General features: G+C 38.0%; 1 protein-coding gene across 2 annotated transcripts; it reads right to left on the bottom strand.

The window, feature by feature from the left end:
• Positions 1 to 312: 312 nt before the first annotated feature.
• On the bottom strand, positions 313 to 13,105 carry LOC140231293 (alpha-endosulfine-like). 2 transcript variants are annotated; one of them, XM_072311441.1, is made up of 3 exons: positions 12,633 to 13,105; positions 8,130 to 8,228; positions 313 to 5,934 (listed from the first exon to the last, which is right to left on the bottom strand). In XM_072311441.1, exons 1-3 carry the CDS (start codon positions 12,888 to 12,890, stop codon positions 5,743 to 5,745), a joined length of 549 nt encoding a protein of 182 aa, XP_072167542.1. In that variant the 5' UTR covers positions 12,891 to 13,105; the 3' UTR covers positions 313 to 5,742. The 2 variants fall into 2 exon arrangements, with proteins under 2 accessions (XP_072167542.1, XP_072167543.1); XM_072311442.1 differs by having other exon boundaries at positions 313 to 5,931.
• Positions 13,106 to 14,095: the final 990 nt, after the last annotated feature.

The following is a 14,095-nucleotide window of genomic DNA, read 5'->3' as shown; positions in this document are numbered from 1 at the left end:
TCCGAATCTCTCTCGTTGTGAGCTGCGCTCTTTTCTACACACACCTCACAAAGCATCATCTTATGACTGCAAATATACTACGTGTACATAGAATTATGCAATGTAAATTATGGTCACAAATTATTTGATATGTGGGGTATTTATATCCCTCACTGCATCCTCTATCTCCTCATCCTCCCATCTCATGCTCCTTTTCCTCCTCCTCTTTCTCACATTCTTATACAATATACAATCAGGAGAAAAATCGTTGTATACACAATCTGACCTGCACACAAAACAGACACAAACATAATGACACTGAAAAGAAAAGTGTCCTTTCATTTTTGTTTGTTTCTTTGTTTTCATCCTCTGCTGACTGAACATAACTGAAGCTTTTTTTTTCAACTTATTTTACAACATACAATTATAATCATCTGTGCATGCACACACATTTGAAATGATCATACACAGTGGCATATGTGATATAATTAACACACAAATTCTGTGGAAAATGAGCAAAGTCTGTACAGCTTTCAACGAAAATTTACTTCCAGGAAATCAGTAAAACAAAGGGAAGAGATCAGTACAAGCCAAGAGCAAAATAAGATTGAGGGAGTTACATTGTATTGTACATTCTGGTACATCATTGATCACGGGGCAGGGAAGGTGTCTTGAAGTCATGTCTTGCCCCTCATTCATTCATATACATATATGTCAATGCATTGATATTTCTAAAATGACATAAAATATGTTCTAGACTCTACTAGGATATGACGTTATATATTTCAGGAAAAAAAAATGATGATTCAATCTTAAAAAAAAAAAAAATATGGAAACAAACATTCAAACAACCCAGCAGTTTTTCATATTTCAGTGCAATGCACCATCAGGGTCATATGACCAAATACTTTCTTCCAAGACACCATGGTGGACAATTTCCCCATGTTCACAAAGCTGTTTATTCCTCAATATCTTTGTTTGTTTGTTTGTTTGCCTTTGGCCTCTCTGGTCCACTGTTCTGATTTTAACGTAATTCATTCAAAATAACATTTTCCTGGAAGTAAACTTTCCTTCAACAAGCATTTCTTCTTTTGCATATATACACTGTATATTTGTATATAACCACCATCCACACTGTATCATGTATGATACACGGAAGGCATGTCTTACAATTTGTATTTCTGGCTTATCATGTACAGTAACATCTTGATGATGCTTTGTTGAAATTAAAGTATAAGATGCAGATATCTTACATATAAATCACATATTGAGAAAACGGGAGTAGCATTTATAACAAAAAGACAGATGTCAATGTGGCCAGATATTAAGAGCAGGGTCTAATTGTGCACTTTCAATAAACATTTGACAAGACATTTTACCACAAGCCTGCTGGATTCATCTTACTTATAAAACAATAAGTGTTTTAATGCCTTTCCACAAATCATGAACAGGAATATACTATATTTACACTTCTAATATGATACAATACACATTGCATTTTAAGGAGACTACTGCTTAATGCCAAGACCACCTGTCATTTGGTAAGTTTCAGCAACATTTTTTTTTTCTTTAAAAAGAAAGAAAATAAAGAGTATACAGCATCCAAGCAATGTTTTTTATCCTGCTGGATTCTTACCAACACATACATGTATAATACAATGTACCTAAATCACATGGAATCAAAACTGAATTCAGAGACAGCACCAAATGAACAGCCCTATTAATGGAAGTTTAAATATCTGTATATTGAGGCTTGTGATATGAAAATGTGCAAATGTGAAAAGACGCTGAACATTTGTATCGCTTCATCACAGACCTGCACTTCAAAATTTGCTGTGTCTGCAAACCACGCCCACATTACTGTCCAGAGACAATCAACAATTTCCTTTTACAGTTGCCACGGTATCACACATTCTTTGGTGGAAATGCTACTTGTCTTTGACCGATCCTCGTAATGGCGTCCAAGGACAGCTGCCCCATTTTTGCTGCACTCAGTGAGGCAGCAAGTGCAAGTTACAATGTACTACAGAATGCAGAGGCCTGCTTCTGAAATTCGGCTAGACGGCTGGCCTATCTCACGCGTGTTCTGCTTGGATTGGGTGTTTGGACCATCTAGAATGCAATTCTGTGCGGCCACTAGGATAATCCTTCAATGCTTATGAGCAAGCTATGCACCATGGGACTGCTGACTATGAAGTCTACTTAGAAGGACTATTATAAGTAAAGTGGATAAAGTGTTTTGGCCCATGGGCACATCCACCTTCGCCAGCAGATTTGAACCAGGAACCTCAAGATTAAGAGCTCATGCTCGTATCCACCAAGCCATGACAGCCCAACATCAGACAAGCCCCAGTGGGGCCATCAAATATTCTATACAGGTATCAAATTAAGAACCTCAACTTCCAAGACGGGAATTGTTACATTTTCCATCGCAGATGTGAGTACCTGTAGTCTACAGAAATACTGTCAACCTCGCCTAAGTCAACCTCGCTTCAGTCGACCTAGTACAAGAACTTGGCCTAGTCGAAGGGACATTCTTCCCCAGATGGATACGCAATGTACACACATCTTAATTCTACAGTGTACTAGTATGTCGAAATTCATGCAAGTCTCTTTGAATTTGACTCAGGCGAGGTTGATTGTACGTACATTTGCACCTATAGAGTCATTGTACACAACCAAATAAGCTCCCTGGTCTTTAACAGTTATGGCATTTATCACAAAAATAAACAAGTTTATACAGTGGGTGAAAGGCTAGTATTGACGATCAGCATGCTGGCAGAAAACTGGATTCTACGACATTCAAGTTTAGCCAATGATGACCGTTTGAACACATGAACAGAAAGCACGGCTGAAAAGACAGTGTTTGCCTAGACAGTGATATATCAAAATGTGACAAGTTCCACACAACATACAATTTGTACACTTCAGTTTTCTCTCGTTCTGCTAAAAATAATTTCGACAATTGCATCACACTAGATCCACTCATCTCTGTTAGTAAAATATAAACATTCAGAATGCTATAGAAGTTATATTCATTTTCTCCTTTAATGTAAATGTACAAGTCTAAACAGATATACAGTCTTTGTTTCTACTTTTGCTAGCTTGTCAATGACAAGGCTTCCATTTTTCATCCCACTAACAGTCCAAGAAAGAAAACGTAACAGTGCCAAGATACCGAAGGCGCTGAGACCATAGATGGGTGAAGTATCAAAGAATTACCAATCACATTTCCACAGTGGAAATCAAGTTATTTATCTAAATTACAGAGAGACTGGAACATTCCAAGGAAGTTAAAAAAAGGGTTCGGGTTGGGGTTGGGGAAGAAAATGGCAATAGCATAGACACATCATTTTGACTGTTGGGGGAAGTTACACTGCCATACCACCTATTGTATTGCATCACATATACAACATTTTTACACAAACCTTTCTGCATCACACTCTTGTACCACATATATCGGGGAATGCAGGCAGGAGGTCATTGGCCTGCCACACAGCAATGGATGGATGTTTGTTGCATCTAAGAGTGGATCCTGCTGGTCCTTTAGTAAGTCTTTATACTAGAAATGAATGTAAATATAGTTTACCTGTGCAATAGATGCATGGCAGGGGAACAATGTACACCCTCCCCACTTCTGTCGCACAACTTTTATGACTGGGTAAATCTCTGATAATGGATATATGTCGTATGTGGAAGTACAAGAGTGACAAATTTGGCCTGGCAGGATCCTTGGGACTAAGTGCACACTATCACGATACTATGGTTGAGTATATGATGTCCTCTGTCATTAATTTCTACTATGACACTGATGGCAAGCACATACTGTGTACCAACCATAATTTGCCCCCAACACAATTACAAGGCATACTGTGTAGCAAGCCCCCTTACCTATCAAGCACACTTCCTCTTGCATTCTCAATCCCATGTGGTACAAAATTAGATGCATATACACGATCTCTGGACAACTCCCGAGAGTACTCACTAATCCTTAACCTCCTAAGCACCGCCGTGTCACAATGCTATTGACAAGACATAGAAACAAGTGGCAGATGGTAACCATAGGGTTAAGTAGTTGATGAAGGAGTTGGGGGGGGGGGGGTGTTTCACATAACTTTACATCAATGCTCACTTGTGCATCAGACAGGGGGTCAATGGAAAGTATGTGTATTAGTATCATTTCTAATCATAAGTGAATCCTGTTCATCAGCCTTTAAACCCAGCCAAGACAGTGTGACACACACAGAACTCTTGACGCTACATGTGAGGTGTAACATCAAAATATTGATGCGGTGGTACAGATATGATGTGCAGTCTCTACATTCAACAAGTGGATTAGTACAGCTGGCTGTTGTGCATCTGTCGGCCATTCCCACCTCCCAGTGGCTAAAAATTAATGAAGTTTCCTACTGAGATTATTGGCATAATATATAAACAAAGTTTTGAAACTTATAATGTAACTTACAACAACATTTTCCGCATTCTTACATGTCTTTGTTAAGTTGTTTCAATTTGACTGACAATAAGCAAGTTCAAGTTCACAGGATTGTGTGAGATTGACATACCATATCAAATTCTATTTGTAAAAAAAAAGAGATAAGAAAAGCAAGGCATTAAACATTCAAAGCATACCAGTAGTGTGAATATATGGATTAATCAGTGCCTACTGTTCTGGGCAAAATCAAATGGCAGCTACATGTACTTTTACCGTACTGGCTTATCCTTAGTTCATGACTTGCTTGGCATAAAGCCAGAAAATATAAACACTTGGAATTGATCATGAAGAAATATGAAAGTATGAGACAAGATTAATCAGTGAATCTCAATACTCTTTTTTATAATATATTTTCTTTCTTTCCACAAATATTTCATTGAAGACTTCTAACAGAAAATGATTCAGATCAATGTGGCACAGCTATGCTTGTTTTAAGACATCAGTCTGTATGCAATCAGTGGAAATTTACCACGAGTTGTCGACAACAGCTAACTTAATGTATGACAGAATTCCCCCTTCCCACCACTCACCATCTTCTTCTTTTCTTTTTTCTTTTTTTGCTCCTATTCTTTACTGGTAGTTGTTCTCTTCCTGGCTCTACCTCTATGTTCAGACCAGTAGGTTTTGAGCTTTCGCAACTCTATCAGTCAATTTGCTTTTGCTTTTTGTTTGTCTCTGCAGTTGGGATTATTTGATCAAATGACAGACAGTTGTATCTCTTTTCTTTGGTAGCTACTAGTGGATACATAAAACACAGGGTTATTTCCTTGATGGGTTGAATTGTATGATGCACTTACTAGCTACTGATGGCCAAGAAGTGCATATCACTGGCTTGAATGGAAGTCTTTAGAACACAACAAAAGGTGTGGGGGAGATACTCAAAATACAGAAACAAACACCAAGGCCAGGAGAGGATAGTAGTAGAGCAAGATAGAAGGAGAGACAGAAGAGATGGAGATTTATACCTGCACATATATTAAAGCATAATGCATTGTGTGGATGATACAATTTTCTGCACGGCCCCAAGTCACCTCCATACTTGGCTGTGAATGAAATGTTCCGCACTTCATCAACTTTGAGCATGCACGCCTGTAACGTAGCAGCCAAGATAACTGATTGCAAACTAAATAATTCCTTCAATCTCAGGAAGTCCTTTATGAGACACCGGGAGGAGGGAGACTCGACACGGAATTGAAACTTCTCATGGGATTTTGAAACTTCTCAGAAGATTGCACCCGTTACCCCTCCCCCCAACCTCCCTCCTTCCTTTACACGGCAAGCTTGCTGATCTCCGAGGAGGGCTTTCTGTGGTGGATGGAATCTACAGTGGGGATGGCCTCCCCCGTCGGCTTGGGCTGTTGGGCCTGTGGGATGCCTGGCTTGCCACTGGCCGGCCGAATCTTCAGCTTCCCGGACTGCTTGGCCATCATGTAGTCACCGGAGTCGAAGTACTTCATCTGCTGGATGTTGGCAAGTTAAAGAGAAATGAGAAACATTTTAGATATTACATACATTGAAGCTCATTGTTTACTGCTGGGACACCTCTTCAAGAGAAAGAAAGCAGCGACACAGAACTAAACATGGCAGAAGGGAACATGTGAAAACAGTACAGACAGGAATGGAACACAAGAATCAGAAAGGAAGGGGATGACAACCAAAATCACAAGACAAGGCCGCATGATAGTCACTTCACATTTGACTACAGCAGTGTTTGTGAAGAAACTACAATTTCCTGCACCACAAATATGACTGTGGGGGTCTGCTGACAACGATGCAGCCACTCTCTTGTGACTCACGTGACATTTGCGCACAAAGCCAGCTGTTACAATGCATGTCTGCCCATTCAACATACATGTGTTTTTTCACTACGCTGGGACTGGTAATGTGCACGTGAATTTCAACCTAATGTGCTTGTCTCAGGGATTCTATGGAAAACCTTGCTAATGACTGGCCAAAGAGTTTTCACACTCCTTTGATCTAATATTTTTTTTTCCCAGAAATCAAGGTTTACTGTTTACATGTATTTGTAAAATGTACTGGTAATTGACAAGAATCCAACCACTCGACATACAGTGTACATCTACATGCATTAATTATTCAGCAAGGGCTGCTGGTTTTTATTTTTTTCTTCTAATTTTTAGATTTGCTGATGCATACACACAAACTACTGACAAACACACAAGCACAAGCACACACACACACACACAGACTACATTTGAAGCCAAAAATGGTATGGAGGAAGCTTCATACAAATGAGAGGGTTTCATGATGTTTTCATTAACTCTGCAGTTTATCAAAACTCCACGTGTACATTTTTCTATGTAAATACAAGGCACTACTATTAAACTGTTAGATATCAGTGGCCTAACTCCACAGGGGTATTAAAATATTGATAAATGAATGGTTTGGGAACCCCTTTCTGTGGCTTCAACATGACCTGAAAAAATTTTACTGTACACATGCCATGTGCATGTAGATTTAAGAGTAATGTCTGATTTATATAACATACAGTAAAATTGTTCAACAGAAAGTGCTTTAATGAACCCCTCATTTTGGAATGATGTTCAAGATAGATAAACAACAACACATGAATATAATCATGTACACTCGTCTAGACCAGACATCGGAATAGACTGCTTCGCATTTCAACCACAGAATATTCCCATGTTAAGCCCTAGGCCCTTTAAATACACTCAGATAAACACTCATACCTAATTCCTGCCAAGAAGACACAATATTTACAAATCTTGCTTTGTTCGTAGAAGACAGGGAGGTCAGAACTCTTGCATGTTGGACTGCATCCAATCACTGACTAAGATCTAGTATGTAAAGTTCTCTTTAAAGTGCAACACTCCTCAACATTCAAGTCGACTGAAATATCAAAACTTGAAAAGCACTCGCAGAGCACAGACCTAAGCAAAATAGCTTATTTCAAATCCATACAAAATATGCTGAAAATGGCCCTATTTTCAAGAGATAAAGCTCCTTTCTAGTGTCTCTACTTTAGGTTTCTGCACTGTGCCTCGAGCTCACGTTCAGTTTTGTATGCAGTTTTCATTTCCATCAAGTCCTTAATGAAACAAGATGTATTTCTACTGATCATATGGCATTATATGTTACAAGTATACCATCATTTTGATGTTTACAAGCATTAAATTTATGCTGTTTGGAAATGAAAATAAAATATGAATGAATGAATGAATGAATGAATGAATGCATACCTCAAATACAATTGAATGACCTGTCTGTTGGCCATATAAGTGTATTTGCCAATGATAAAGAATTTTGTTTAAATTGTTCTGTTGTTGAAGCCTTGTAATAAAGATTGCACTGGATTGGAGATTCAAGTTCCCTGGCTTTGAACACATTTATTGCCCATAAGAGAAACTGGTATTTCTACCTTTCAAGTGACAAATCAGACTCACTTTTTTAAGAGGAAAAATGAAATAAATGTTGCGATATCTAAAATTGGAAATCAATGGCTTTTAAATGCTTATACGTTCATGGAGTAAATAACTTTTTTTTTTTTTCCATGAAGAAATCTCTATAATAAGCAGATTCATCTACAGATGTAGGCTATTTGCTAACAAAGTTACACCAACAATATATATATATATATATTTTTTAAGGAAAAGCGAATCATCAAAATACTGACCCCTTTATTTAGCCTCTTCTGCAGAAACTGTGAACCTCCTGGCTTTTGAAGTCCCCCAAACTTTGCCTTCAGCTTGGCCTCTTCCATCTGCTCAATGCTCTGTGAGAAAGAGAACAATGAGGATGAAAAATATAAAGCAATACAGAGTTGGTCCTGTAAAACTGTTGTTGCTATAAACATGCAATTTCCCCATAGACACCTGCCCGAGTATACTCGGGATTAGTTTTCAACGGACGCGAGCACAATGTGTGATTATTCTGCATACAGTCCCTGCTATGGGTATTTCCAAGGTAAAAGGGGACATTTCAGGGATGACTTATCTTTTCCAGCAATTTTGTTAATGATGCCTGACACAATGCAGGAGCTAGGCACCTTTCAATGTTTCAACAGATAAATGGTATAAATGGTGCTATATAAATGCTGTTTCTTAATCATCACCATCATCATCATGTGGGGTTGTGTTTTGTTCAATGAATGGGCATTACCTCAAATACAAACAATACAATCTTTTAGAACACTTTCATAAGATATAACTTTGCCCAAAAATTTATTCAAAGAAGCAATCTATCAGAATTTTTGCCAAATTATAATTTTGAGGATAACATACAACATTAAACACTGGACAAACATCTATGTACATGTACTAACATATATGAAGGTCAAATAATTAATGTTTATTGGAAATTTATTTTTCAGCCGAATGGCCTATTGATCAGAAATGGTAACAGCACTAAAATTCCATTGAATACTGTGTTTTACACCAGTTTTAGACTTAGTGGGGAACGTACAAGATGGACAGACAAAAATTGAGACCCCCCACCTCCCCCCTCCTTCCCAGAATGCACCCCAGGTCCACCACAAACTTAAAATCTACAGAAATCAAAGCACCTACTCATAGCATTGACTTAAAGGGTGTGTACTGTTCTGGTCGAGGTGAGGATTTAGCTTGTAACGTTTTGCGAGATATTCAGAAACCACTCTATGGGATGTCAAAGAGCATGTGGTTCTAAGGGGTATCAAAAGTTTATTCGATGAAAATCGGTTTTGAAATGGCCCGAGATATCCAAAAACAAGGTGAAACAAAGAGATCCTAATAAAGTTGTGGCATGTCACCTTTTATTATTAGCACTTTTTTGGATATCTCAGCCATTTGGCAGCCGATTTTCATCAAATAAATGTTGAATTCTTCTTAAAATTACATGCTCTTTCATATTTCATAGGAGGTTTCTCATTATCTCACTTACATGTAGGAATGTTCAAAGCATGAATCCGCACCTTGACCAGTACTGTACAGCCCCTTTAAGGTCTATCACTTCTGGTTTTAGAGATTATCAAAGATTCCTTAATTTGAGGCTTTCTAAAGGCCCCCTGCCCTCCCCCCCCCCCCCCCAAAAAAAAAGGGGGGGGGGGAGAGGAAGGCACATGGTGCACATTTGAATAAAATGAGATCCTATCACCCTAGGAATGCTACCTGCCACGGCTGGTAACAAATTCAATCCATCATGAGGTTTTCCAGAAGCTGAAAATGCAAAAAGTTTAAGAGTGGACAATGAATGATCGCAATACTGTTAAAAGAGAAATTTTCATATGCTTCGTGTGACATCACACTAGAGTGAAAATAAAATGCACAAATGTTTTGCTTTGTTACATGTAAATCTAGTTCATATTTGGATTTTGCAGAAGCAAAAACATTGTATGTGAAAGTCATCTTACCCAGCAGACCACAAAAATTACCACTTTTGCAGTAAAGTTGTAGCACACTCCAGCCTTTGGTTCAGGTGAGCTAAAAATCAGGTACGTATGTATAGTGTATTGCCTATTAATCAGGAATGATGTGATCCTTACTTCTTCTTGTGCCCTGAAGCAACGTGCTAAGGTCTTATAAAAGGAACATTACACAAAATATGTGGCTTCAATGAACAGAGCAGTAAAACATACAATGTATCAGTGAAGTTTCAGAAAAATCTGACAATCCTTTCAAAAGTTTGCATTTTTAAGTTTTTGGTATCACTATTGTATCTGGATAGAGAAGGCTAGGGTTAGAGCAATTGTGGAAATGATTATGGCAAGTTGAAAGAAGTCTGTGGGAAAATGTGGTTCCTACACTCAAGAGCACATATAAATGAAGACATACAAATTTATGCATGCACTTATATCTGTGACTTCTACAGTGTATGATGTCACATGCGTACAACATTTAAGGAAAATAAAAAGAATATCACAAAACTTTACTTTTTTAATAAAGAGCATATTTCTTTGACTTGTTACTGATGCATGTTAATGGTAATATTATTCCCCCTGCCTTCTGAAAGAGAGAAGTCAAACTCTTTTGTTTTGCAAGAAAAATGGAAATATGTCGAATTTTCTTTATTCTTTCGTTATATCGTTGTACACATGTGACATCACAAGCTACAGTTAGTCTTTTCATCCAGCCGTGACTGAGCAGAAACTTCAAAAATTCATAACTTTTGAATGGATTGTCTGATTTTCCTCAAATTCACTGCTGTGTTCTTAATTTTGCTGCATTCACTCAACCAACATGTCTATGAAGGTGAACTTGTCCTTTAAGTTTTTCCAAGATATTTGACCACAAAAAAGCATAACAGCAAAACGACAATATATAATTATAATCTTGACAAGTAGGCCTACATGGCGAGGACCCCAAGAGAAGCAATGCTGCTTTAATTATCAGGGCCCTTTTAAGTAAAACAAATTGTTACAGTGTGATGCAGTATATGCCATAAATCATGGATGAAAAGCTCGCAAAGAGTTGTTCAGAGCACTAACATTAAAAGTCTACAATGATTATCAATGTCTCCATACAAATTAATAATAACATAAGTGATTGGAAATAATTCAAATCTATGAAGTCGACCCATTTCAAGTTCTGCAATTTTAGCACAATTACATTGTAGGATTAGTGGAATCAGAACCTCTATAGACTCTAGATAACTAACATCAATTTCCATGAAATCACCACTTTTTATAAAGATTATTAAAAACAACAGTTACATGTAAAACTGATAATTCATCCTTTACGAAAGTTTAATGTCAATGATCTCGTCATGTGAATATTACTATTTAAATATCACCTTTCTCTTCCATGCAGTTTGTGATGGAAACAACTCAGAGTCGTAGTCATAAATTTATGGGGAAAAGCACAGGGTGTTCTAGGGCCTATCTCCCATCTGGCAACCTGATGAGAGTAGATCTACCACCAGAAAAGAGAATAAACTAGCAATCTCTAGCATTGCCGTCGAGTCGCCAGCATACAGCTTGCACATGTATGTTCATTGCACCCGGCATACACTAGATACAGTGTATTACGTGTGTGCCCTCGCGGGCTCGGGTTTCCCATGCACACACAACAAATGCTATTCATCATTTGCAAGAACTCTTGGGTCAGACAAGCCAAATGCTCATTCACAATATTACGAAGTTAAATTTAGCGCTCAAACAACTTACTAGTACTTTAGTCAATAAACATAAGTGTACCTTGATTGTCTATATAGTGATTGTATGGAGCATTTTTTGGCTTGCCATAGACGTTCGTGCGGTCATTTTTCAAACAAAGGCGGCGATGAATTGGGGAGCGCTGCAAAGAAGTGGAGGAAACAACCAGAAAACAGGAGGAAACAGTGGAAGAGGTGAGTCAAAATGTTTACTGATTAATCCTGTATGGTAGCCCTACTACATATCGACCACCCTTATTGAAACCGACCGCGTATAATTCGCGCACTGAACACTTAATACGCACTTCTCTGCGTGCAAAGCACATAAAAATGGATTGGCTTTGAATGTAGATTAGGATGGTGTGGGAAAACGCGATAATTCACTCTTCATTAATGGTTTTAATCAAGGACAAAATTTCGAATGAATATTTTCACCGAATCGTAATGACAGCACATTGTAATGTCTATGGAAGTTTCTAAAAGGCTTCTAAAAAGCTTCGTACAACACGGTGTTCAATACAACTCGGTTTATGTGCATTGTCAATGCAAAATCAGCGGTCGATCCTAAAAACGCGATTTACCGCGGGGAGCTGAAACGAGGCCACGCAAGTTCGTCGGCGATATTTTTGCACTGAAACTGCGAATCGAAAAGGGAACAACGGCATTTGATAGAGCTGGATTTTCTCAATCACGTAGGTCAAGTTTTTTACGTGAATTTCAGTGTTAAATATTCTTATCGAGCAAATAAACATTAGGCGGTCGATTAGTAGTAGGTCCAACCCTATATATTTTTTTCCAAATTGGTTTGAAAACCAAGCTGGAAAAAATAATAATATCATTTTTATCATATGCGGGGGAACGTTGGAACTGGGTCGAAGTTGCATTCAACCAAAACGATTGAAACCATCGCAACAGCGTATGTATCAATGGTGTCTGTCTAAGAAGCGAAAAACTGACCCAGCAAATGTCATTACTATATTAAATGAGAAGTTTTTCGCGGAATTTACTTGTCGGTCAAGGTGACTGCATGCTTGCAGAAAAAAGAACCCACCTGTTTTGATGGTCTGTCCTGGATAGTTTTTGGTACTGGCGGCTTAATTACTGGCTGTGCTGATTTTGTTACTTTTTCAGAGCCATCCTTTGGAACAGTTTGACTTGACTCAGTATTTTCAGGCTCTGTTTTTCCTGCAGAAGATTCAGATGACGGCGGTGGATTTGTGTCCATGCTCTCCTCTTGTTTGTCTGCGGGCGCCGATACTTCCGTTGCCGGGGATCCATCGGGCGCGGATTGTGCTTCCTCCGTTGACATCTTGCACAGCTGTGACAAGGAACAGCGTGGATATCTCTTTCGTAAATTGTAAAAATGTGGTCAATACACGAATTCAGATACAACGCTAAATACACGAAAGCCTTAAAATACTCTAGAATCGTAGCACACACGCAATATATGACTCCGTTGCTGTCACTTCGATGAAGAAAACCGCTCTGTTTTCTGCCGTAGATTACTCAGGGTACTTCGGCCGTTCGACGAAATATGGCGGTGAGACATACGCTGACCCTGACACAACACGAGAGGGCAGCATTTGGCTAAACCCGCTCTGGCTAAAAATGTTGCAATATTGCCTACTGCAGCTGCTCACTTTTTGGACGGCGTCTGCTTGCAGCTGCTGCGGCCGACATGCGTCATGTCTGATCAAGACAAAATTACTGTGGCGACATTTCCATCAAAATCATGACTGTTATCACTACACCTTTTGGGAGGATGAGAGGTATTGACACTAGTTCGTGACAAACAAAAGAATGTTAACCTCTGACTGAATATTTGATGTTTACACTCACAAACACAGTAAAAACAATATCACATCTTGTGTTTATTATATCAAATATAGGGTTTTTGTGATTACTTTTTCAGATAGATAAAGATTCAACTTAACAAGAAAGTTAAACTCAGATCCATAATTCATAAATGATCCTTTGTTTATTATCATAATGCATTTCTCTTTCTACTTCTTGATTATGTCACAATGTACATGTTTTAAAGTCTCATTTTGCCTCTGACAAAGATTCTGCTAGGATCGAACGCTCAGGCCCCTTTTGACTCCATTTTACTCCATTGGCTCGTCAATATTGGATAAGCAGTTTTCAGCAGCTTTTTGTGCTACACAAAGTCTCATTCTAGAAACTTTGAATCTGAATACTGCATAAAATCTTTAACAATGTCAATGGATTAAGGAGACAGATACATTATGAACATATCAATTAACTCTGTCATCTTTTCATTGAAGGTCATGTAATAGGAAACAAATAGTCATGTCAAATCATAACACTATATACATGTACATATTATATATATATATATATATATATATATATATACATTCATATACATATAAGACAATACTCGGCAGAAACAGAGTAAGTTCTGTTCTGTGATTGTATTTTTGTAACATTATGTTGGTTTTATTATTTGGTATATGTATATTATATTTTGTAGTTATTGTTATGTTTAAATAT

The sequence above is a fragment of the Diadema setosum genome, chromosome 7 (assembly GCF_964275005.1).
Source record: "Diadema setosum chromosome 7, eeDiaSeto1, whole genome shotgun sequence".
Taxonomy (NCBI): Eukaryota; Metazoa; Echinodermata; class Echinoidea; order Diadematoida; family Diadematidae; genus Diadema; species Diadema setosum.
Note: the sequence above shows the minus strand (reverse complement) of the source record. Positions and strands in the feature narration are given on the sequence as shown.

Coding starts and splice junctions, on each gene's coding strand:
- LOC140231293 (XM_072311441.1), bottom strand. CDS start 12,890: ATGTCAACGGAGGAAGCACAATCCGCGCCCGATGGATCCCCGGCAACG. Junction 8,229..12,632: donor AGGACAGACCATCAAAACAG/GTGGGTTCTTTT, acceptor TCTTTCTCACAG/AGCATTGAGCAGATGGAAGA. Junction 5,935..8,129: donor AGAAGAGGCTAAATAAAGGG/GTCAGTATTTTG, acceptor GCCAACATCCAG/CAGATGAAGTACTTCGACTC.